This window comes from Tachysurus vachellii, chromosome 16 (genome assembly GCF_030014155.1).
Source record: "Tachysurus vachellii isolate PV-2020 chromosome 16, HZAU_Pvac_v1, whole genome shotgun sequence".
NCBI classification, from domain to species: Eukaryota; Metazoa; Chordata; class Actinopteri; order Siluriformes; family Bagridae; genus Tachysurus; species Tachysurus vachellii.
In genome coordinates, this window is record NC_083475.1 from 19,213,183 (window position 1) to 19,240,809 (window position 27,627).

The following is a 27,627-nucleotide window of genomic DNA, read 5'->3' on the forward strand; positions in this document are numbered from 1 at the left end:
AATACTTAAGATTCAAGATTCACGACTCAAGACTCAAGACTCAAGATTCAAGTTTCAAGATACAAGACTCAAAGACCCAAGACTTTATTGAATTGTCTCACGTGTGTTGTTAGTATTATGTGTTATGCTCCTTGTTACTTGACACATTTGGGTTTTTCATAATCCTGATATTTGATTCGTTTGTGCGATTTCAATCATTTGAATCATTTCAATGATTTGGCAAATTGTGTTGTATGTGTTGTGTTTGTTTCTGTTGTATTGTGTTCGTTACTGTTGTATTGTGTTCGTTTCTGTTGTATTGTGTTCGTTACTGTTGTATTGTGTTCGTTTCTGTTGTATTGTGTTCGTTTCTGTTGTATTGTGTTCGTTACTGTTGTATTGTGTTCGTTACTGTTGTATTGTGTTCGTTACTGTTGTATTGTGTTCGTTTCTGTTGTATTGTGTTCGTTTCTGTTGTATTGTGTTCGTTTCTGTTGTATTGTGTTCGTTACAGTTGTACTGTGTTCGTTACTGTTATATTGTGTTCGTTACTGTTGTATTGTGTTCGTTTCTGTTGTATTGTGTTCGTTTCTGTTGTATTGTGTTCGTTACTGTTGTATTGTGTTCGTTACTGTTGTATTGTGTTCGTTACTGTTGTATTGTGTTCGTTTCTGTTGTATTGTGTTCGTTACTGTTGTATTGTGTTCGTTACTGTTGTATTGTGTTCGTTACTGTTGTATTGTGTTCGTTTCTGTTGTATTGTGTTCGTTACAGTTGTACTGTGTTCGTTACTGTTATATTGTGTTCGTTACTGTTGTATTGTGTTCGTTACTGTTATATTGTGTTCGTTACTGTTGTATTGTGTTCGTTTCTGTTGTATTGTGTTCGTTACTGTTGTATTGTGTTCGTTACTGTTGTATTGTGTTTGTTTCTGTTGTATTGTGTTCGTTACTGTTGTATTGTGTTCGTTACTGTTGTATTGTGTTCGTTTCTGTTGTATTGTGTTCGTTTCTGTTGTATTGTGTTCGTTACTGTTGTATTGTGTTCATTACTTGCATTTATCTGAGTTCAGAAAGATTCACAGTATGATTTGGAGTCACATAAGGATGACATACTGTGTACTTCCTGTGGAACTGTGTAGGAACAAACGTTTAAAAGTTCACTCACTTTAGTATTATACTTTGTTCATTTATATTTGGAAAGTGTTTTTTCCCATGAACAGCACAATAAATCTTGCAGTAAAAATAAAGAAATAAATAAATAGACTAATTAATCAATCAATTAATAAATATTGTCATTGCTGGAAATCGTTGAGGTATATATATATATATATATATATATATATATATATATATATATATATACCTCAACGATTTCCAGCAATGACAATTGTAATGATCATTTAGATGTTCCGACAATAAGCATTCAATCCAAAAGTGAAAGCAACAAGTCAGAAAATTTTAAACACACACACACACCACACACACACACACACACACACACACACACACACACACACATAAATGTTTAGGATGTTTAGCATCTTAGCATCACTGATCCATTTACTGGAGGAAACCTAAAAACCCAAAAGAAACCCACATGGACACAGAGAGAGCAGGCAAAACTTCACATAGACAATGAGCTCATGGAAGTATACAGTAGAACAACATCACGTTCTCCAACTCATTGGTGTAACCAGGACCTCTGGAGCTGGAATAAAAATCGAAAAATATCAATATAACCTTGAAGTCCGTGTATGTGGTATGCTGATAATGTCCTGGGTTGTGGTGAGAAACCTCGATCCCCAAATTCCTGACAAACCTGACACCATAAAGCTCCTCATCTATGATTTAACAAAAAAAAAACAAAAAAAAAAACTCAGAGCGCAATTTCAGAAACTGTCAACTCCACCTCAGACAAGTTGCCTCATCTCAGCTTCACATCGATGTCGCTATCCCAGCCACCGCCCCCCCAACACCATGCCTGGGGACATGGTATATATTAAACGGTTTATCTGCTTCTTCCAACACCGCATCCCCTGTAGATGTGATCAAAGCCTGAACATATTAAAGCCCCCATCTCTCAGCAGGACTGCCTGCTGGCTCATGCGTGTTGCCTGCAGGTGCATATATTACTGTGTTTTCAAATGACCTGGATCTGGATATGGCATGTAGATGAAGTGATTGCCACAGGATGTAATAGAGATTTCAGAAGAAAAAAAATAGCTTGCTGATTTGGATCTAAACCTAAAACGTTAAATGAGGAGGAAAGAAAGATGTCAGCACAGTGGGATGCTATCAGTTAGCATTGCCAGCTATGGCAGATCTTTGAGTTCTCTGAGTTTTGTAAAGCATTTGAGTTGTTGGACTTATTTGACTTCTTTGGTTTTGGTTTATTTCTGCAAAGTGTTAATTTAAGTAGCTTGAATTATTGGACATATTTGAGTTGCATTGTTTGAGTTAGAATGATTTTAAATAAATAGAAATGAGTAGTTTAACTTGTTTGGATTATTTGAGTTATTAGCACTGATACATTAGAATTATTTCAATTATTTGGGCCATGTATGTTCTAAGCATTTGAGTTATTTGAGTCATTTGCTTTATGCTCATTATTTACATTATTTGAGTTAGTTAAGAAATCACTTGACATATTTGAGTCATTATGTTGTTGGAACGTTTGTGTTATTTGAGAAATCTGAATAAATGCGTGAGGTGTTAGTTACTTATAGGAATTACTTTAATAAAGTACAATAAAAGCAATAAATTTAATTGATTCATTTGAGTGATACGGGTTATTTAATATACAGGCATTAGGTTATTTGAATGTTTTTATTTTATTTGTGTTGATTGAGATATTTGAGTTGAGATATTTTATTTGACTTGTTTGACTTCTTATCATTGGGTAAATTGAGATATTCTAGTTATGTGTATGAAATGATTTATTTGAGTTAGTTACATTGAGTTATTTGAGTTTTTGTGCTTTAGTTACTTTTTTAGTTTCTTCAAGTTATTTGACTTGGGATGAAGTCAAATCGTTTCTGCTGCTAACAGTAAATTAAAAGCACCATATGGTTTAGCAAAACACTTAAAAACGATGTGGCAGAACAATCCATATAACGTATGTATTTCGGTTGTGCTTCAAAGAGTAAACCACAACTATTTTCATATAATTGTAGGCGATTAAGGGAATAAACATATTTAAAGCCTGTTATTCGTTAACAAAGAACAAAGGCTAATTGTCGATATGCTGCAGTGAAAAGGAGAGGTTTATTTTAACCTATGTAAGTGTCTCAGAGATATTCCATTATATTAAAATATAACTCTAAGTGGATAAAAGCTATTATTTTTTTTTTTGTTATTTCATGAATTGATGAATACATTTACTTTGGTAAAACATTTAATTGCTAGTAAAGTGATAAGGGTTGGTGAAGTAAGATTATTATTCTTCATCACAACACTCCATCACTGATTATTATCCTTTAACGACACACCCTCAATTGTTTTATTGCTTAATTAAAACGAAGGATTGAATTCACAAATGTACAACTGCTGAGCAGTGAGTTTTCTAACTGAACTATAAAGTTTATCCTGTCAGCTTTGCACAGTGACTCAGCTGTCTCTAAACCACACAAAGCGGCTTGGTAACCCGAGAGAGCGTGACTTTCTAAAGTTAGCATGTTCCCCACCTGCCCTGCACGGCTGATCCGCGAGTCCTTGCAACCCTGAGACATCGATTACAGGGCCGACAGGTCACACGGGTGCCAAAAAAAAAAAAATCAATGTTCGGAAAAGCTAAAATTAGAGGTCTGGAAACTCAAAGATCAGCACACGATCTGCTAACAGCGTCCCCTGTGCCAAAAATAAGGTGAATTACTATTTCAAAGGCGCATTGTCAGCAGACATATCACTTCCCCAGGTAGTATTATGAAAAGAATTGGCCTACTTTATGTGTCTGAGTGGCGTTTCTCCAGGTGAAATGTACTCGACACCGGCGATGGGATTAAATTAAACCTTCTCAGGCTCGAACATGCCTGAGTTTAAGAGCTCACCGTGTGCGCTTGCCAAACCATATACCTCCTACAGTGAACAGTTCCCTCAGTAAGTCACACTGCAATTGACCCTTACTGTTCAGAACGAGCCCACATGGGGTGGCAAACTAACACTCTGTGAAATCTCTGGGATCTGCTGGTGGGAAAAATCAAGTTAGGCTTCATTTGAAATTCTAATTTTTTTGTTATGTAAAAAAACAAGGTGACAGGTTTATAGGCTGGTACAATAACTAGTCACACAAATGTGTTATACTGAAGAAGTGTCATGAACTATTAGGTGATAATAGAAAATAATAACATTATACATAATACCGTAGTGATTACAAAAGGTCTTTATAGCACCTTTAATGGCACCCATAGGTAAACTAAGGAAAAGCTTAGATATGAGCGGTGGTCATTTCTTTTCCCTACGATTACTGATTCTTCACTGATTCGTCCAGTGACCATCGTTGATGTAAAATATGCACATGTATTGAAATGTACTGAAATTCTAAACATAGTGTATAAGTATGATGTTTAGCTCAAATGGCAACAGCAGTTCTATTGTATTTTTCTAGATTTTGTGTTCGTTTCTGGTTGGGTTCGTTTCTGGTAGGATGACTGTATGACTGCTGCAAGCTTACTTTATGATGACTGTATGATGGCTGTATGATATCTGTAAGCTTACTTTATGATGACTGTATGATGGCTGTATGATATCTGTAAGCTTACTTTATGATATCTGTAAGCTTACTTTACGATGACTGTATGATAGCTGTATGATATCTGTAAGCTTACTTTATGATGACTGTAGGATGGCTGTATGATATCTGTAAGCTTACTTTATGATGACTGTATGATAGCTGTATGATATCTGTAAGCTTACTTTATGATGACTGTATGATAGCTGTATGATATCTGTATGCTTACTTTATGATGACTGTATGATGACTGTATGCTTACTTTATGATGACTGTATGATGACTATATGATATCTGTAAGCTTACTTTACGATGACTGTATGATGGCTGTATGCTTACTGTATGATGGTTGTATGGTATCTGTAAGCTTACTTTATGATGACTGTATGATGGCTGTATGATATCTGTAAGCTTACTTTATGATGACTGTATGATGGCTGTATGATATCTGTAAGCTTACTTTATGATATCTGTAAGCTTACTTTACGATGACTGTATGATAGCTGTATGATATCTGTAAGCTTACTTTATGATGACTGTATGATGGCTGTATGATATCTGTAAGCTTACTTTATGATGACTGTATGATAGCTGTATGATATCTGTAAGCTTACTTTATGATGACTGTATGATAGCTGTATGATATCTGTATGCTTACTTTATGATGACTGTATGATGACTGTATGCTTACTTTATGATGACTGTATGATGACTATATGATATCTGTAAGCTTACTTTACGATGACTGTATGATGGCTGTATGCTTACTGTATGATGACTGTATGATATCTGTAAGCTTACTTTACGATGACTGTATGATGGCTGTATGCTTACTGTATGATGACTGTATGATGGTTGTATGGTATCTGTAAGCTTACTTTATGATGACTGTATGATGGCTGTATGCTTACTGTATGATGGTTTAATGGTTGCTGTATGATGACCTTATAATTGCTGTATGTTGACTGTATGATCACTGAATGATGACCGCATACTGACAGTATGATCGCTGAATGATGTCTAATGACTATATTATCACTGTATAATTGCTGTATAATGACTGTATGATGACTGTATGATTGCTGTACAATGACTTGTCGCTGTATGACTGTATGATTGCTGTACAATGTTTAGGTGCTGTATGATGATTGTATGATTGCTGTACGATGACTTGTCGCTGTATGATGACTGTATGATTGCTGTACGATGACTTGTCGCTGTATGATGACTGTATGATTGCTGTATAATGTTTCGGCGCTGTATGATGATTGTATGATTGCTGTACGATGACTTGTCGCTGTATGATGACTGTATGATTGCTGTACGATGACTTGTCGCTGTATGATGACTGTATGATTGCTGTATAATGTTTCGGCGCTGTATGATGATTGTATGATTGCTGTACGATGACTTGTCGCTGTATGATGACTGTATGATTGCTGTACGATGACTCGTCGCTGTATGATGACTGTATGATTGCTGTACGATGACTCGTCACTGTATGATGACTGTATGATTGCTGTCCGATGACTCATCACTGTATGATGACTGTATGATTGCTGTACGATGACTCGTCACTGTATGATGACTGTATGATTGCTGTACAATATTTCGTCGCTGTATGATGACTGTATGAATGCTGTATGATGACTCGTCGCTGTATGATTGCTGTACGATAACTTGTCGCTGTATGATGTCTGTATGATTACTGATCGATGATTCATCTCTGTATGATTGCTGTACAATGTTTTGTCACTGTATGATGACTGTATGATTGTCGCTGTATTATTGCTGTACATTGACTCGTCGCTGTATGATGACTGTATGATTGCTGTACGATGACTCGTCGCTGTATTATTGCTGTACAATGACTCGTCGCTGTATGATGACTGTATGATTGCTGTACGATGACTCGTCGCTGTATTATTGCTGTACAATGACTCGTCGCTGTATGATGACTGTATGATTGCTGTACAATGACTCGTCTCTGTGTGATGACTGTATGATTGCTGTACAATGACTCGTCTCTGTGTGATGACTGTATGATTGCTATGCGATGACTCGTCTCTGTGTGATGACTGTATGATTGCTATGCGATGACTCGTCGATTAACGCATAAGTCAGACATGATTGTCTCTGGACTTCATGTTTATTACTGTCTGTCGTTAATGATGTCGTCCTGCTACAGACACGGCTAAATCCTAAAACCATGAATGGTTTAAACATTACCTAGTGAAGGGGTTAAAGAATCAGAAAATTAAAAAATGATTTCTCCTCAACTTAATCTCACTCTTCTTCCACTTTCTCTCTTTTTTCCCCCACCATCCGCCCTTTCTCCACAGTGTCAGTCTAACGCGTCAAGTTCATGCTCTATCAGTCTGCGACAGGTCTCACTCCCTCCCTCCCTCCCTCTCTCTCTCTTCCTCTCTCTCTCTCTCTCTCTCTCTCTCTCTCTCTCCCTCTCTTTCTCTCTTTCCCTCCCTCCATCTCTGGGTGCTTGGTGACAGTGGTGTGACAGCAGTGGATAGGTTGAGTCGTGTAGCGCTTGCTGCACTGCCACAGATCTCAGTGACAGTTACGAGAGAGGCTGCGACAGTTGCGACAGAGGCTGCAGTTCCATCCTGACGCCCCCATCACTTTCAGAGCATGTTCCTTTCTTTTAAGTCCCCCCTTGCATCCCCCCATCCATACCCACCACCGCTTTATCGCTATCTCCAGCCTCCCACCTGTCTTTCCTAAACACCTGCTCCACGTGCACCACGTGCTGTGAAAAGTGATTGAGCACTTAAACACGTCTAATCTAAACCACTTAACATTCACATTAACCAAATATAGCTGGTAATTACTGTAAAATATGCTGAGTCGGGTAATTTATTTAAAAACGTGTCGAATGTGTTTCGCATATTGAGCTGTTTTTATCGACACTTTGAAGCGAAAGTGCTGATTGAGAAAGCTTGCATGTGTAAATCAATGTGCTGGCAAAAGTGGAAAGCAGGCTGTAACACACTGAGCACTGACTTTATATACACACACGTTTATGAGTTATTACAGCACAGTACTTATAAATGCTCAAATCTGATTGGTCAGTCACTCTGCTGTGTAGAAGCGCAGCCGCAAATCATCGCTTCATTTGAGCGCGCTCGTCCATAAACGTTACCGTTTCTATAGTAACAACTTCACGCTAAGGCTTTGTGTCAGGAGATGTTTATTTATATATTTATTTACTTTTACTATTTTTTACTATTACACAATTAAAGTCTTTATGTCTTTATTTTAAAAAGAAAAGGAGAGGCTTGTTGCAGGAATAAAAGTGTATTTCTGCTATAACAGCTGTGATTAACCGTATAATCATATAATCTAGTATATAATTATACACTAGAGCAAAAGTTTGTACCCCTTGCAGTGTTTTGCTGACTAAACAGCATTTCTATTTTGCAAAATAATACTTTCATATGCGTCCCGTAACATGTCAATAACCTCAAACATATAGCAAAATCAAATAATCGTTATTACAGCTATTAAATAACTTAACCTGCGCGTGTAATCAAAAGTTTTGGCACCCCAAAAACCATGTTTTTACAAGTGCAAAAAAGTAAATGCAACAAGTTCCAGCAACAAACTGTTCGGATAATCTGCAAATGTTAAAACATTGTAGATTTAATTTTTAAAAAATCAATAGTTATTTAATAAAAAAAAATAAATAATAATAATAAGAGCAATAGTGGCATGTGTAAAAGTATGGACGGCTTTGCTATCAATATTCCTGTTTTCCTTGAAGGGTGTGAAAACTTTGCACTCGCCCATATACTGTACATTAGTTTGAGTCATCAGGCTATTAGGTATGTTAACGATATTAAAGTTTCATCTATTAATAAATATTTCAGGAATAATTCCTGAGAAAATAACAAGAGCCGCTATAGTGACAAACAGCTATTGAGGGAACAAATGACCAAATGATAAAAAAATCAATGTTATTATAGTTTTTTATTCACTCAGGAAATGTTTAATATGAGTGTAATTATTAGTGTATGTGTTAAATCAGCTCCATCTCTCTCTCTCTCTCTCTCTCTCTCCATGCTGTTAATCACACCAAAACATCTGCTCTAGTCTTTACGTCCCAGCGAGCGGACTCGAGCTCTCCTCAGCACGCTTCCTTCCACAGCAACAGTGTTAGCAGCATTGAGCTGCCGCTGGAAATAAAGTATTGGCACCCTGCAAACACTTTCTAATCATCAACACCATGATAGATAGATAGATAGATAGATAGATAGATAGATAGATAGATAGATAAAATACTTCCTTATTTTGAAATACATTTTCTCAATGTTTGTGACACACACACACACACTCTCTTTCTTCCTCTGTTCAACATTTTTGCAATTTAATTTTTTTGTTTTACTTTTATATTTTACTTATTCTCATTCTCATTATCTCATCTCCTTCCTTCCTTCCTTCCTTCCTTCCTTCCTTCCTTCCTTCCTTCCTTCCTTCCTTCCTGCCTTCCTAGAGAGAGGTACAGAGAGGTAGAGAGAGATTCTTTTGCTTATGTGACTTTCTTTCTTCTTTCTTTCTTTCTTTCTTTCAGTCTGTCTCTTGGTCTGTCTCTCTGTCTCTCTCTTTGTCTCTATGTCCATCTCTCTGTCTGCCTGTTTGTCTCTCTCTCTGTTTGCCTTTATGTCTTTCTCTGCATGTCTCTTTGTCTCTGTCTGTCTCTCTGTCTGTGTTTTTGTCTCTGTCTGTCTGTCTGTCTGTCTGTCTATCTTTCTATTTGCCTGTCTTCCTCTCAGCCTGTCTCTCTGACTCTCCCTTTGTCTCTTTGTCTGTCTCTCAGTCTGTCTGGTCCAGACACACACACACACCATATTACCTCATGATGTCTTTTTTTAAAGTGGAACGTAGTGTTAATATCCACAGCGCTGTAATTACACAAGACATTATAAATCCTCCACACGGGAGCGGCCGCCTCTAATCTCTGCTTCCCACTCCTCTGTGTTTATTTATGTGTGTTGTTTAAAGAGCAGGATGTTTTACAGGAGTTAGAGACAATTACCTGTGAACACACACAACAGGCAATTACAATTACAGCTACAGTTAACTGCTTTATTGGACTACAGCGGCGCGTGCTGCCAACGTCTACACGGCATGCGCTCGACCTTCTGCTGGAAGACACAATCCTGCTTCATTCGAACATCCTCCACAGAGGCGAAAATAAATATATTAAAGGTTTGCTTGGAAATGAATTCGTCTTGAATTAGCATCGCTGACAATCCCCGTCCGGTCTGAGCCGCTCGGCGTCATGCACACTGTCATATTTATCTGACAGCAGTGTTTTCCCCGTCTTAATTATGATTTACAACCCATCTATCTCCATGTCATACTAATTCATTACACCACCGGAGCATGGATATACGCCTGTGAGAACAACACCCTGCAAAATATTTATTTTCTGCAGCATTTCAGTGGCACGCTTGGGAAAACAGTTCACAGCAGGGGGATCTCGGAACACAGAGACCCCCAAAGGGAATGGCTGTGCTAAGAATGGGAGAAGGGATAATGTTGTCAAACTGTTAGAAATATGTTGGTGACATGTTCAGGGATTAGCCATGGACACGTCTTTAACGCTGCAGATCTGCGGCTCCATGTCACGATCGTCCCAGCGGTGTGTGTTGCATCGTACGGCTCGGAGCGTTGCTGGAAAATGAGGAACTTACTGCCGGGTACTAGCTACGTGAACCACAGGGCAGAAAGTGATACCTTTCTTTTGTGCTTTTCTATCTTTCTTTCTTTCTTTCTTTCTTTCTTTATCTATCTATCTATCTATCTATCTATCTATCTATCTATCTATCTATCTATCTATCTATCTATCTATCTATCTATCTATCCATCCATCCATCCATTCCTCCATCCATCCATCTTTCCTCCCTCCGTCCCCCTCCCTCCCTCCCTCCCTCCCATACATACATCTTCCCTCCCTCCCTCCCTCCCTCCATCCATCTATCTATCTATCTATCTATCTATCTATCTATCTATCTATCTATCTATCTATCTATCTATCTATCTATCTATCTATCTATCTATCTATCTATCTATCCATCCATCCATCCATCCATCCATCCATTCCTCCATCCATACATCTTACCTCCCTCCGTCCCCCCTCCCTCCCTCCCTCCCTCCCACCCCCCCCTCCATACCTCGTTCCTCCCTCCCTCCCTCCCTCCCTCCCTCCCTCTATCTATCTATCTATCTATCTATCTATCTATCTATCTATCTATCTATCTTTCTTTCTTTCTTTCTTCCTTTCCTTTCTTTGTCTCTCTTCTTTCTTTTGGCAGGTCATGTGGAATTAAACCCACTGAATCAATTGGCCTCGTGTTGTGACTGATCCCATGTTTAATCTTTCATAAGATCAGGACTTCAGATTGGTTTACACACTCCAACGCAGGTCAATGGGAGGGCATTTTAGCTGAATAAAAGCCTTTGGTGTGTACTTCTGAAAGAGTTTGTGTGTGTGTGTGTGTGTGTGTGTGTGTGTGTGTGTGTTGTGAATCTACAATTTGAAGGTCAGAGCCAAATATCTAGAGACCAGGGAGAAAGTTAATGCATTGTTAATTTAGTGTCACACTATCTCCTCAAGTGGGGCTCACACACACACACACACACACACACACACACACACCCAGACTATCAACTATAGTCTGGGTTGAAGAGTGAGGTCAGTACTCCGCACCCCCCGCCCCTCACACACGCACACACACACACACACACGCACACACACACACACACACACACACTTTCTCGTTTTCCTACACAGATATGTTTCTACTCTCTGAATGACTGCAGGCTAAAAGCTTCACAGACGAACACACAGATACACACCGTGGGGATCACTATAGATCCGGGAAGTTCTGTATACAGCCAATAAAACTTTTGTTATTTTTTTTTGGATCAGTGAAGTTTTTATAAACGATCATTCAAAGTAGGTGTAAGGGTGCCATTACTTTTAGGAATCATGTCTGTACGTAAACAACGCTGTGAGATGTTTGGAAATGATGTATTGATAAATTTATACTACTAGTGCTAATTGCTCAGGCTTATTTACTTTCTTTCTTTCTTTCTTTCTTTCTTTCTTTCTTTCTTTCTTTCTGTGAAAGGCTGAGAGATAAATAGAGAGACAGAAAAAGAGAAAGAGAGAGAAATAAAGTGAAAGAGTGACAGATGGAAAGAAAATTTTCTTTCTTATATATTTTTTTTCTTATAAAAGAAAAAAGTCTTTCTTTTTTCTGTTTTATCTTTCTTTCTTTCTTTCTTTCTTTCTTTCTTTCTTTCTTTCTTTCAGAGAAAAGCAGAGAGACAGAAAAAGAAAAAGTCCCTCCCTCCCTCCCTCCCTCCCTCTCTATCTATCTATCTATCTATCTATCTATCTATCTATCTATCTATCTATCTATCTATCTATCCTCTCTTTCTTTCTTTCTTTCTTTCTTTCTTTCTTTCTTTCTTTTTAGTCTCTTTCTTTCTGTGAAAGGCAGAGAGACAGAAAAAGTGAAAGAGAGACAGAAAAAGCGAAAGAGACATAAAAAGCGAAAGAGACAGAATGAAAAAAAAAAATCATTCGCTGAGTCTTTCTTTCTTTCTTTCTTTTTTCTTTCAGTAAGACAGTAAGAGACAGTAAGAGAAAGAGAGAGATAGATAGCTTAATAGACCATTCTTCTTTGCTTGGTTAAAGAGGACACAAACAAAGCGGCAGTTGATAGTGAGGATGAGGCCTTGTGCTGGGGTTGGACTTGGCGTTAAGTTGGGTCTTTGTGCGTCTCTCACGGGAGCGCTGATGTTATCTTCCTGTTCTGTGTGGTGTAAAGAGGGCATTGATGAGGCTTTGGGGCAAACACAGCACAAGATAACCATCAGTCGTTATTACACACAGGCTAACCCTGATGAGCTTCTGTTTACAGGAATTCATGACCTCTAACCTGAGCGGCTTCATGAATATGGATCTGAAAACGCCATGAAATGCTCTCCGGCTGAACCTACAGCAACCACGAGATGTTTGTGTTCATGTCAGTCTAATTACATTAAACTGAAAAGCCCAGACAGAGAAAGATAAAGAGATCGAGCTAGTCGAGGTGGCATTTTCACCTCATTTTAAAAAAAAGCCTGTCATTCGGTGTTGGCTATAAAATCCGTGTTTGTGTGCATGTGTTATGTCTAGGCACAAAAGATAAACATGGACCTGATCGTTAGACAAAACAAACCAAAGTACTGTTTACTTGTTTAAATCCAGTCATTAGTTCATCCTGCATGATCAACCAGACGAGGTTGTTCCTCTGACATGCAGATGAGATAAAATACCACAGCATTTTAAAATACCTTATTAAATGATCACCCAGCTCGCCAGATATTTCACCTTGACTTATTACACAAAATGTTAAAATATCTGTGCAAATGAAGACAGATAAACAGAAGACTTCATTTAATTACAGTGTTTATAAACCTACACAAGCCCTTTCTTACAACTGGCATAAACCTCACTATTTTTCACCTCACTACACTGTTACTACACTCTCACTACACTGTTACTACACTCTCACTACACTGTTACTACACTCTCACTACACTCTCACTACACTGTTACTACACTCTCACTACACTGTTACTACACTCTCACTACACTCTCACTACACTATCACTACACTGTTACTACACTCTCACTACACTATCACTACACTGTTACTACACTGTCACTACACTCTCACTACACTTTTACTACACTCTCACTACACTGTTACTACACTCTCACTACACTCTCATTACAGTTTTACTACACTCTCACTACACTGTTACTACACTCTCACTACACTGTTACTACACTGTCACTACACTCTCACTACACTTTTACTACACTCTCACTACACTGTTACTACACTCTCACTACACTCATTACAGTTTTACTACACTCTCACTACACTGTTACTACACTCTCACTACACTGTTACTACACTCTCACTACACTGTCACTACACTCTCACTACACTGTCACTACACTGTTACTACACTGTTACTACACTCTCACTACACTGTTACTACACTCTCACTGCACTGTTACTACACTGTTACTACACTGTCACTACACTGTCACTACACTGTTACTACACTCTCACTACACTCTCACTACACTGTTACTACACTCTCACTACACTCACTACACTGTTACTACACTCTCACTACACTGTCACTACACTGTTACTACACTCTCACTACACTCTCACTACACTGTCACTACACTCTCACTACACTCTCACTACACTGTCACTACACTGTCACTACACTCTCACTACACTGTTACTACACTGTCACTACACTGTCACTACACTCTCACTACACTGTTACTACACTCTCACTACACTGTTACTACACTCTCACTACACTGTCACTACACTGTCACTACACTGTTACTACACTCTCACTACACTCTCACTACACTGTTACTACACTCACTACACTGTCACTACACTTTTACTACACTATCACTACACTGTTACTACACTCTCACTACACTCTCACTACACTGTTACTACACTCTCACTACACTGTTACTACACTCTCACTACACTCTCACTACACTGTCACTACACTCTCACTACACTGTTACTACACTCTCACTACACTGTTACTACACTGTTACTACACTCTCACTACACTGTTACTACACTCTCACTACACTGTCACTACACTGTCACTACACTGTTACTACACTCTCACTACACTCTCACTACACTCTCACTACACTCTCACTACACTCACTACACTGTCACTACACTTTTACTACACTATCACTACACTGTTACTACACTCTCACTACACTCTCACTACACTGTTACTACACTCTCACTACACTGTTACTACACTCTCACTACACTCTCACTACACTGTCACTACACTCTCACTACACTGTTACTACACTCTCACTACACTCTCACTACACTGTCACTACACTCTCACTACACTGTTACTACACTCTCACTACACTGTTACTACACTCTCACTACACTCTCACTACACTGTTACTACACTCTCACTACACTGTTACTACACTCTCACTACACTCTCACTACACTGTTACTACACTCTCACTTCACTGTTACTACACTCTCACTACACTCTCACTACACTGTCACTACACTCTCACTACACTCTCACTACAGTTTTACTACACTCTCACTACACTGTTACTACACTGTTACTACACTCTCACTACACTGTTACTACACTGTTACTACACTCTCACTACACTCTCACTACACTGTTACTACACTGTTACTACACTCTCACTACACTGTTACTACACTCTCACTACACTCTCACTACACTGTTACTACACTCTCACTACACTCTCACTACACTGTCACTACACTCTCACTACACTGTCACTACACTGTCACTACACTCTCACTACACTGTTACTACACTGTCACTACACTGTCACTACACTCTCACTACACTGTTACTACACTCTCACTACACTGTTACTACACTCTCACTACACTGTCACTACACTGTCACTACACTGTTACTACACTCTCACTACACTCTCACTACACTCTCACTACACTCACTACACTGTCACTACACTTTTACTACACTATCACTACACTGTTACTACACTCTCACTACACTCTCACTACACTGTTACTACACTCTCACTACACTGTTACTACACTCTCACTACACTCTCACTACACTGTCACTACACTCTCACTACACTGTTACTACACTCTCACTACACTGTTACTACACTGTTACTACACTCTCACTACACTGTCACTACACTCTCACTACACCGTTACACTCTTTATAAAGGTTTATGTCACTTTTATTTAGTGGAGTGAAGACTATCCTTATGTCAAGTGTTTAGTGTTTACAAATACTGCTAGCTTGGGGGAAAAACATTCTAATATTAACAAATATGTAAACCAGCTTATATTAATCAGGTGTTTGACTACAGAAGCCTTTTTAGACAGACAAAAAAAAATGTATAAATCATCTACATATCAGAAAAAAGCTAGCGTCCCTTCTGAACACCTACATAGGGAAAATCATGCAACTGTCAAAGACTGATTTTGTTTGATTTCTTCCCTCTTTTGCCTCTTCCTCTCTCCTCCTTTCTCCTCCTCTTCAGGCTGAACACATCGATCATAATTGAAAATGCTCGCTGCAGCCTGCGTTATTGTTTAGAGCGTGAAGGTGCAGATTCGCACCATTGCCATGACAGGCACATACATCTCTCTTTCTCTTTCTTTCTTTCTCTCTTTCTCTCTGTTATCATCCTTATCGATCCACTGCGCCATGGATTTCATCAAGTCATCGCATTCTTAAATAAAAACAACAACAACAAGGAGGATAAATATCAGGCTTGAGTTATGATTGTAATTTTCTTAGAGCCTGCTGGATTAGAGCAGGGAAAAGGGAACGAGAAGGAGAAGAAAAAAAACGAAAAAAAAAACTGAATTGATTTAATTTGATTGTGAACATCGGTTCTAACTGAATAAATTGCAATGCATTAAGACAATTTGTTTTTGTGTATCCAGCATGGCATATTTCATGTATTTATCAATGCAATGGATAAAATCAAAGCGAAGTAGGTTACAGTAGGTTTATTTAATACTATGGTTATTTCTTATAGTATTTAAAATCTTGTTTAAATTAACCATTGTTTAAATGAATCATTTAAATGACCACCAGTAGACTGATTCGTTTTTTTTTTTAAACGAATCAGTCCACTGGTGATCAAAATCGACTTGGGATGAATTTTCAATCGGAATAAACAATGTTGTGTTTGTGAGTCTGATCTAAATTGAGTCAGGACTCTGTTGTGCGAGACGTGTGCTTTTCCCTCTGTTGATAATCTTACACTGAATTTTGGTGGTTGAAGAAAAACACCTTCAAATTTTAGCTGCTTATGAACAAACACTTAGGTTTGATATCACCATTTATTTAGAAGAGATAAACATTTGTGTGGGAAAAAAATTAAATGCCCTGGTACTCTAAATGAAAACAGAAATTCCCGAGTGTCTACTTTCATATGAGCTTCATATTAACACCACTGTGAAGTGAGGCATGACAAAAATGTTCCATGATCAACATGATCACAACAAAAACAAATCATCTCTAGTCTCTTTATATTTAATGTGTGTGTGTGTATGATAAAATTTGTTTGTGTTTACACCAAATAAATAAAGTGACCCTATGTACTTTGTCTACAGCAAAAAAAAGAAAGAAATTTAGATTTTTTTAAAATTTTGAGCAATGTTCATTCATTCATTCATTTTCTACCGCTTATCCGAACTACCTCGGGTCACGGGGAGCCTGTGCCTATCTCAGGCGTCATCGGGCATCAAGGCAGGATACACCCTGGACGGAGTGCCAACCCATCGCAGGGCACACACACACTCTCATTCACTCACACAATCACACACTACGGACAATTTTTCCAGAGATGCCAATCAACCTACCATGCATGTCTTTGGACCGGGGGAGGAAACCGGAGTACCCGGAGGAAACCCCCGAGGCACGGGGAGAACATGCAAACTCCACACACACACAAGGCGGAGGCGGGAATCGAACCCCCAACCCTGGAGGTGTGAGGCGAATGTGATTTTGAGCAATATGTTTTTTATAATATAATCTAAATAAATTTGGAGAGAAATTGTGTTTTGATTGATGTGTGGTGAAAATTCACAGTTTTAGAGTGTTTTCAGTGTTTAAAAAAACGCCGCCACTATTTGTTTTTAACCGCAAAATTTCCGTATAGTCCTTGGCCCGGGGTACATATAAAAAAATTGCAGAAGACCCGATCTCGGTGAACAACAGAGCACAAGCGAGACAGTAAGAGGAAGAAGAAGCATCAAGAATCCTGAAGCTACAATTAACCGCAAGAAGACGTGTTAGAAAATTCCAAAAAGCGACTGAATGTGTATGCTGTTAAACCAGCATCATTGTTCCAGCTGCAGGAAACAGGACAACACGTGATTCCACTTCGGTCTGCATGACTACACTCTGTTCCAGCATAAAGCCCTGTTATATCGACGACCACCCGTTTCCCCTAGGCTAACTGGGCGAACAAAATGGGCATGCCTTTGTCCTTTTAAAGCATTTTCCCCCTCAACCTTCAGGAAGAGAATGAAAGCTGGCTGTGAAGAGACAGAGAGAGACATAGAGAGAGAGAGAGAAAGAGAGAGAGAGAGAGAGAGAGAGAGAGAGAGAGAGATTTGATATATATCTGCCTCTCTCTGACAGCCATCTCTGCAGCTGCCAATTAGCTCTTTTCCTTTAAGTACCGGCAGGTCATTAGAGCCACACTAGCTCAGTACATCAGCATGGACGACATCCAGAAATCCCCTTGGCAGGAAACGATCAATGACTTCTGTTTAGATAATCACCTTTTGTGAAATAAATCACTGACCACGGCGGCGTGAAGAAACAGTAGCGTGTGTGAGAAGTCTGCAAAGACGCCTGCTCGGATTTAGTAACTAAAGGGAAATATAACCAGTAACCAGCAGGAGTCGATGACCATGAACATAAAGAGGCTTAAATGAATTGCTAAGGATTTTATTCCTTTTATTACCATCACTAATCTATTTCTATGTATTTATGATGGACACTTTTTTTATGAATTCATAATTAAATGTAATAGACTGACTGATACGAGATACGAGACTAAACACTGGAGACTCCTTCCGTCTCCACACACAAAACTTCACCAGATTAATAATTGCACATGGTTTTATTTTTAATCTGTTTACATTAATCTAGAATGTTACCTGGGACTCAGTTACTGTTATTTTTATTAAAAGATGTTGTAACTGTGGCCCAGTAGTGGCAGCCTGGTAGACATGGGATTTGAACTCACAACCTTCTGATTGGTAGTCCAGCACTTTAACCACTAGGCTACCACATCCCGAAAAAGTGAAAGCATCCAAATACGGCTTGAAGGGGGGACACTGCATTTGGAATAATTTTTGGTCTTTTTGCTCTTATTTTTAGTCGTTTTGGCTTTGGACACACAGACACACACACACACACACACACACACACACACACACACACACTATCTATCTATCTATCTATCTATCTCTCTTTCACACACATATGCGTGCACATACACACAGACACATGCACACACACTATCTATCTATCTATCTGTCTATCTATCTATCTATCTATCTATCTATCTATCTATCTATCTATCTCTCTTTCACACACACATGCGTGCACATACACACAGACACATGCACAAACACTATCTATCTATCTATCTATCTATCTATCTATCTATCTATCTATCTATCTATCTATCTATCTATCTATCTATCTCTCTCTCTCTTTCACACACATGTGTGCACATCAACACAGACACATGCACACACACACACTATCTATCTATCTATCTATCTATCTATCTCTCTCTCTTTCACACACACATACGTGCACATCCACACAGACACATGCACACACACACACACTATCTATCTATCTATCTATCTATCTATCTATCTATCTATCTATCTATCTATCTATCTATCTATCTATCTATCTATCACACACACATGCGTGCACATACACACAGACGCATGCACACACACTATCTATCTATCTATCTATCTATCTATCTATCTATCTATCTATCTATCTATCTATCTATCTATCTATCTATCTATCTGTCTTTCACACACACATGCGTGCACATACACACAGACACATGCACAAACACTATCTATCTATCTATCTATCTATCTATCTATCTATCTATCTATCTATCTATCTATCTATCTATCTATCTATCTCTCTCTCTTTCACACACACATACGTGCACATCCACACAGACACATGCACACACACACACTATCTATCTATCTATCTATCTATCTATCTATCTATCTATCTATCTATCTATCTATCACACACACATGCGTGCACATACACACAGACGCATGCACACTATCTATCTATCTATCTATCTATCTATCTATCTATCTATCTATCTATCTATCTATCTATCTATCTATCCATCCTAGCCTTAATGCCTTCTCACCTTTGCACACCTGTCCCTTATGTGTCTTTAACTGATTCCATATTTATCCTCGTCTTCGAATTTGTGTCGTCTTCGAATTTCTTTTTTGCTCCGTGGTCTCTGTTCTGTGCCATCAGTCTGTGTATTCTGTTACGTAGTTTTAAGTTTTAGTTTAATTTCTAATCTAGTTATGTTTTTTCCCCAGTGTTTTCCCATCTTTGTTTCTCCCTGCATTTGGACCTGGGTTTTACCCTGAGAGGCACCGGCTATCGCTGACAGGATGCCACAGTTAATATAGTTAATATCATGGAAATATTTGGAGTACGCAAAAGCAGAAATGGAATCGATTATCTAGGTGACTGGACAATGGAATGAAATGAAATTTCCAGCTAATCTGAAATGGACAGGAGTAACAGAGCTCAATTTAAGAGCTCAATTTAAAGTATTTAGTTTTATGACAAGATTCAAGTCAGAGCAATGAAGCACTTGTCACCTCAGATAACCAACGACATGATAACAGGCTCAGTTCCCACGTGAGGTGGGCTGGATTTACGTCCAATCCCTCTCGACAAAAAAAAAAAAAAAAAAAATCTATAAATAGCCTGAGAAAAAGATCTGTGTCTGCATTCAAACAGGGATCAAAGCTGTAACTCTGCCCACTAGAGGAGGAGAGGCTGGGGCCGGTGCGGGGACGAGCGGAGGGTAGAGGAATGTTACCGAGAGGTCTGAGAGTCTCTGGAGAACTGGAACACAGACATGCTATTTAAGCTCCCAGTCTCACCTTTCTCTGCTAATGCACCGAACAACAAAAAGCAACAGCACACGAGAGAGAGAGAGAGAGAGAGAGAGAGAGAGAGAGAGAGAGAACAAGTTTTTAAGTGTCTCTGAACTTAGCCAAGCTGAGAGCTAAAAGCACATTCCTGAGCCCACTAATGCTTTCATCTGTCCTATGAGAGCGCAGGCAACTCGACAGAATCAGCATCTTTCTCCCAGTACATTCACACCTTAGTTGATGGGGAAGAGGGAAGTCTGACCGTTCGTTCACGTTAGCATGATGTCACCTGTGTAGTCTGTAGCTTTGCGTAGCATCTGCTAGTATGTCCAGATTTTTTTTCCCCAATAAAGAATAGTAGTAGCTAATGTATTTATATGTACATCTTCTAAAGCTAATAGAATTTAAATACAAAGGTAAAAAACGGTGGTTTGAGTGATATTTTATGTGCTTGGCTTAGCTAGCTTGACCTAGGATTGTTGACAATTCTGTACTCTGGTAGAATAATGTTTTATAATAAGTCCATATAAGTCCATTTGCATTCATAAAAAAACTATTGAAATCTAGACACAAGCAGCTGCAAGGATTTCACAGCTGTGGTTCCTCTACGTCTCTTTACAGTGTGATCTGTACACTATGACCTGGCTTTGCTGTTTCGCCTCCTCAATGCTTGTGCTGGTGTGTTCGTGTGTGTGTGTGAGTGAGTGTGTGTGTGTGTGCGTGTGTGTGTGTGTGTGTGTGCACATGTGTGTGTGTGTGTGAGTGAGTGTGTGTCTGTGTGTGTGTGTGTGAGTGAGTGTGTGTGTGTGTGTGTGTGTGTGCATGTGTGTGTGAGTGAGTGTGTGTCTGTGTGTGTGTGTGCATGGTGCGTGTGTGTGTGTGACTGCGGTGACTGCGTTTGTGTGTGTGTGTGTGTGTGTGTGTGTGCGCGCGCGCATGTGTGTGTGTGTGTGCGCATGTGTGTGTGTGTGAGTGAGTGAGTGTGTGCCTGTGTGTGTGTGTGTGTGTGTGCATGGTGCATGTGTGTGTGACTGCGTTTGTGTGTGTGTGTGTGTGTGTGTGTGAGTGAGTGTGTGTCTGTGTGTGTGTGCATGTGTGTGTGTGTGTGCATGTGTGTGTGTGTGTGACTGCGTTTGTGTGTGTGTGTGTGTGTCTGTGTGAGTGTGTGTCTGTGTGTGTTTGTGTGAGTGTGTGTGTGAGTGTGTGTGTGTGTGCGCACATAAGGGAGCGTTTTGTAAAAAAAAAAAAAAAAAAAAAAAAAAAAAGAAAGGAAAGAAAAGAAGGTGTGTATTGGCGTGGAGATTAGAAAACGCTGCAGATCCCCCTGAAGACACACACACACACACACGCACACACGTACATACACACACCTCCAGGGTCTTCACAAGATGATGAGAATCCAATTCAATTTATGGTGAAGTGGGAAATGTGCCAGACCCCCCGAGGGCCCAGTACATCTAACTCATCTCTCTGTGATGAGGAGAGGGACTGTGTGTGTGTGTGTGTGTGTGTGTGTGTGTGTGTGTGTATTTGTTTTATTTCTTATTACAGACTTGATTCGACCCTAAAGGCGTGTGCTATAATGCATCGTAACATTAGCTTGTATGTAACTACAGCTGCTTCTGATCGTTCACACAGCCGTGTGGTCAGCGTTATAGAATTGGTATAGAATTGAAATTTGGAACAAGTTTCATTTGGCTTCAGTACTAAATGCATGCATGCATGAATACGAGGTGAACAGGAAGTACTCACATGCTGTGCAGCACACACCAGCCGCAGTGAGGATCTCCGGAGCCCAGACACTCTTTGCAGGATGAATACTGCTCACAAGCCTCTACTGGAACACGAGTGAGCTGGAAAAGAGAAAGAGAAAGAAAAGAAAGAGAGGGAAATATGGAGAGAATCAGTCAAAGGACCACAGCAAAGATCGAAATACGGTAAAATGAATAGGTCAGACGAGTTCTGTGTGTATCGTTGGCTGTATATCTAAAGCAACATTTCACAACAGAGTGTTTCCTCCAAACAAATACGGTTCCAGCTGAAACTCCAACAGAACATAGAAAAAGCTTCTCTTCAATGAAGAACACAACGAGAGAACGTTTCCTTTTCAGAGATTCCTGTTTCCTTTTCCAAACAAAACTGTATTTCGAAACCTAAAAACTTGCCAATCCAAAGAACCCTAAAAGAACCCTGTTAAACTAACATAACTAAACATCTAACATACAACATCTGGAATATTCCTTCTGATGGATCTCTGGGAAAAAAATACTTTATATTTTTTTTTGGAGAGCCCAACAAAATAACATTTGTCAAGCCCAAGAGCCGCTCAAGAACCCTTTTCAATAATGCCCCTTTTCCACCGGGGCAGTTTGAGTGCTGGTTCGGAGCCTAATTTAGAACCAGTTCTTTCTTTTTCGACAGCCAAAGCACCGGCTCTGAACCAGGAAAAGTGGTTCTTAAGTAGCACCAAAACGTTGCTGGTCTAGACTTAAGAACCGCTTGTGTCAGGGGCTGTGGGCGGGGCTACTGTTAGTGCATTTGATAATATACCAATATTTAATACACTTTTACTTTACTGCAATATGATCACTTATCAGCACACATGACAGTAGGTAGCTACATGCTAAGGCTAACTTTTTTTCTGTGTTAATGATAAAATAACGTTATGTACTTTCTGAGCCATGAGCATTAACAGTAAAGCAACATCTGTCATTGTTGATGTGTTTGTGTTTGTCGCTGCTGCACTAACGTTGCTGTGTAACGTGACACGTATACAGTGACGTCAGACTCGGCTCTGTGATGCTCTCTAACCGATGGAAAGGCAAACCGGTTCTTAGAAGGTTCGCTAGTGGAACCAACTTTGAACCAGTACCAGTGCTAGCGCTGAACCAGCACCTGGTACTTTTTGGTGGAAAAGGGGCATAAGAGAGGACATCGTTGTTCAAGATTTACCTTAAATGGTTCTTCAGTTTGACCATCAGCATTAATCCATGAAAAGGTTCTCTGTAGAACCCCAAAACAGAGCATTTCCATTTCAGACAAGTTTCCAAATGAAATAACTTTTAGTTGCCAAACTTAGACATCCCTAAAAGAACCATTTTCTCTTACATGGTTCTTTAGAACCCTAAAAGTTTACTTGTCAGAGAGAATCTCAAATATACTCCCCATGGAAAGCACAATATATTTACCAAGACCCAAAAGGTTTGGAGTAGGACTTCTTCAGGAAACAAGGAAGCTTTAACCGTCCAAAGATCCCTCAAGAATCTATGTTGTTTTTTTTAAAACCTTAAAAAGTATTTTCACTTGTCTGGAGATTCAATGGACTGTTTTCTCCTCTGAAAAGCTTCCAAGTAGAAAGCAAAGAACTATTAACCATCTGAAGAACCAGTGAGGAACCAAGAGTGGATAAACATTTAAAAGAGTATTGTAGAAGACTGGTTTGGCATTAATTCATTCATTCATTTTTTACCGCTTATCCGAACTACCTCGGGTCACGGGGAGCCTGTGCCTATCTCAGGCGTCATCGGGCATCAAGGCAGGATACACCCTGGACGGAGTGCCAACCCATCGCAGGGCACACACACACACTCTCATTCACTCACGCAATCACACACTAGGGACAATTTTTTCCAGAGATGCCAATCAACCTACCATGCATGTCTTTGGACCGGGGGAGGAAACCGGAGTACCCGGAGGAAACCCCGGAGGCACGGGGAGAACATGCAAACTCCACAAACACAAGGTGGAGGCGGGAATCGAACCCCCAACCCTGGAGGTGTGAGGTGAACGTGCTAACCACTAAGCCACCCTGCCCGCCTGGTTTGGCATTAACATCGGAAAAAAAAAAGATTAACTCAGTATTCAGTATTGTTAAATTCTTTAAGGAATATGTATAAGTAAAAGTAAAAGGGGACTTGACCAAAAAAAAAAAAAGGATGAGAAAGAGTGAACACATGACAAGGAAGTGGAGATGTGAGCCTACAGGTTGAGATAACAGGCGGCTAAATTTCTGATATATAATTATTCTAGCCAGATCATGTCAGAGTGACAAGCACCGTTTTTTTTCACACCAGTCAAAAAAGAAATGTCTCTGGTGATGATGTGAAATGATGAGAACGTGGATGTGTAATGTACATTTGCATGCTTCACACATCATGCCTGTTAAACTGCAGAACGTGCCAGGATTTAGTCGAGTTCCTCTATATCAGGATCAAGAGAGAGGTGTGTGAGAAAGACTGGAATATAGATGTAATAACCCAGGAGGGACAGGACCCTGTGCCATCGCTGTCTCCGGGGCAAAGGTTTAGAGCCCACGGCTTTTGTCTGTTTTTTGATTAATAACCCGTCAGCGGTCAATGACTGTTGTCAATCATCTGTCAGCCTGAGAGCAAGAGACGCAGCGTGAGAGATTTCTGACTGCTACTTAGAACCGAAGCCGTGAGACAAACACTTCCCCACAGTGCACCGTAATCTCAAGTGGTTTGCATAGATTTGCATGTGTCAATTCAGGAACAGCGACGCTCTAAACGCTTCCTGTCAGCTTTCAGTAATCACTAATGCTGGGAACGAATGTCCTACTGTTAGAAACGTTGCCCTTGACCCACCTTCCTTATACACATTCACAGAACTGAATGACTTTGTTTATGACAAATCACTAACCATTCATCATCATCATCATCATCGTCGTCGTCGGTTTGCGTTCATCTACTAAGCTTGGGCGCTTGCTCATGATCGAAAATATTGTGACAAAATTGTAAGAAATTAGTAACCTCCTCAAATAGAATTTGGAAATATTAAACAAGCTCAGCTGGAGATATTGTGACTGCTGGTCAGAGATAAAGAAGGTGACTAGCATTGTGCAACAGTTGCTCTCGGTTACATATTAAAAATTCACAGTAACTGCTTGCAATACCCCTGAATATTACTGATTATTATATCATACCTCTCTATTAATCCAACAAGACATTAAACATACTCTTGACTGATAGACACAAAGGATATAAAGGTGATCATTAGGTGAATGAATCCCTGGTTAACCACAGATTGATTCGATTCATGATTCGTAGGCTTACAGTTCAGCTTAAAAAGGAAATTTGGTAAATTAAGACAGATTCAATTCAATTTCAATGAGCCACTATATAGCTATTTGATATAGTAAACAATATACTGAACATTGATTCAATTCATTGATTCACTCAACAGCTATTTGATTCAGTTATTCCACTAAACAATGGTTTAATTCAATATACTAAACAGTAATTCAATTAAATAATTTGCTCAACAGCTATTTGATTCAGTGATTCACTAAACAGTGATGCAATACATTATACAGCAATACAATCAATTTATCCTCTCAACAGCTATTTGATTCAGTGATTCACCAAATAGCAAGTCAATTCAATACACCACACAGATATTCAAATCAGTGTTCAATTCGACACCCATGTGATTCACTGATTCACTAAACAGCTGTTCACTTGAAGTCAACAAACAGAGATTAAATTCAATAATCATAATTCCAAATAGCTATTTTATTCAGTGAATCGCTAAACAGCTGTTCAGAGATTCAATTCAATAATTTGATTCAGTGATTCACTAAACAGCAATTCAATTCAGTACATCAATCTTCTTACATATAAAAAAATATATATAATGATTCTTTTGCTTTGTCACATCCCTTCAGTCACTTTACACAGGTCACAAGAGAAACTCTGGTTTTTATCCATTTATGGTTATATATCGTCGCTGTCGGGCGGAAACCTCGTATGTCCAAATTTGGTCAATTTCATATTTTTTCACATATCGATGCTATTGGTCAGTCCCCACGTGGGTCTGTTATTTTTACAAGTTATTAACCTAAATAATCTAAAGTCTTGAAAATAGCTTGAGCGCAAATCTCATAACTCCATTGAACACTTCAACTGTCCACCTCTTCCTCACTCCGCGGGAGAGCTTCACGGCATATTTCTCCTCAAGAAGAGTCGCAACGAATCAACACGTCTTCTGAGGTAAATGTCTTCAAAACACTGGGCTCAAAGAAAAAAAAATCTTGACCCCCGCTAGTTCTGGTGCTCGTCTGAGGACAGGAATTTAGCGCAAGACAATCCACTGCAACGCGGACTAAACCCTGTGTACTGCAGATAAGGTACGGCGTTTTTTTAATTTCCTGAAAAATAACGGTTTTGGAGATACGAGGATTCCGCCTGACAGCGACGATTTAATGTTTTGATCCTTGCATCACTACAGTTACAGCAGCTTAGCATCACCAGCATGTCAGCTTGTTCCTAAGAAGTCCTCTGTCCTGAAGCCTTTAAACTTACTGACTGTTACAGAGCTCTTATGTTTTTATTCCTGTATGTGGTGCATCCAGCATCCAGGTCTCAGTGAATCTGTCTTGTCGAGATTTGTAGCTGCAGAGCTGCCGTTATAGAAAATGACCAATCGGATTTTGCGAATCGACACCATACAATTTTAAATCCTATCATCTGATATTTTCTCCTTCTGGATTAATCCAGAGTGCCCTTTAATATAGACTGCATTTATGGAACATTGCTCTGCATCGAGGCATTGAATGTGATTAAAAAATAAAAGGCCAAACTTAGTAAAAGATTCTCACCCAGGTTTGATCCTGAAGACTGGTTCAATCTCCAGGAAGCAACCCATTTCTCCATTTCCCCATTTCACCCTGCCGTCTGATGAATATCATCTACGAAGCCAATCTCACTGCACTCCATTTCACAGCTCTAAAGCTGCGCTTTCGGGACAAACACACTTCTCCAGCAGCCAATCACTGGCAGGTAAGGCAGTGATGCAGAACAGGAAGCAGATAGAAAAACCACAACTTTCTGCTATAATGAACAATAAGGCTTTGGAAATGTGGAGAAATTCTAGTTTTTCAGTATGAGCTTTTTTAATATTCATGAAACGAGCTTAATCTGAGCGAAGAGGTTTAGTGTGTGTGTGTGTGTGTGTGTGTGTGTGTGTGTGTGTGTGTGTGTGTGCAAATGTTTCTGCTTTTATGATGTTCAAATATGAGGTTAAAGATACTGAACTGCATATTGAGCAACATATCAAGCATGTAAAC

At 39.3% G+C, this 27,627-nt stretch overlaps 1 protein-coding gene across 1 annotated transcript in view; it reads right to left on the reverse strand.

Moving 5' to 3' along the window:
- Positions 1–27,627, reverse strand: part of plxna4 (plexin A4) — a 328,266-nt gene that overhangs the window by 113,928 nt on the left and 186,711 nt on the right. The window contains exon 5 of the mRNA XM_060890039.1: positions 22,296–22,396. Within this exon, the coding sequence (XP_060746022.1) occupies positions 22,296–22,396 (101 nt within the window). The remainder of the gene's footprint in view (positions 1–22,295; positions 22,397–27,627) is intronic.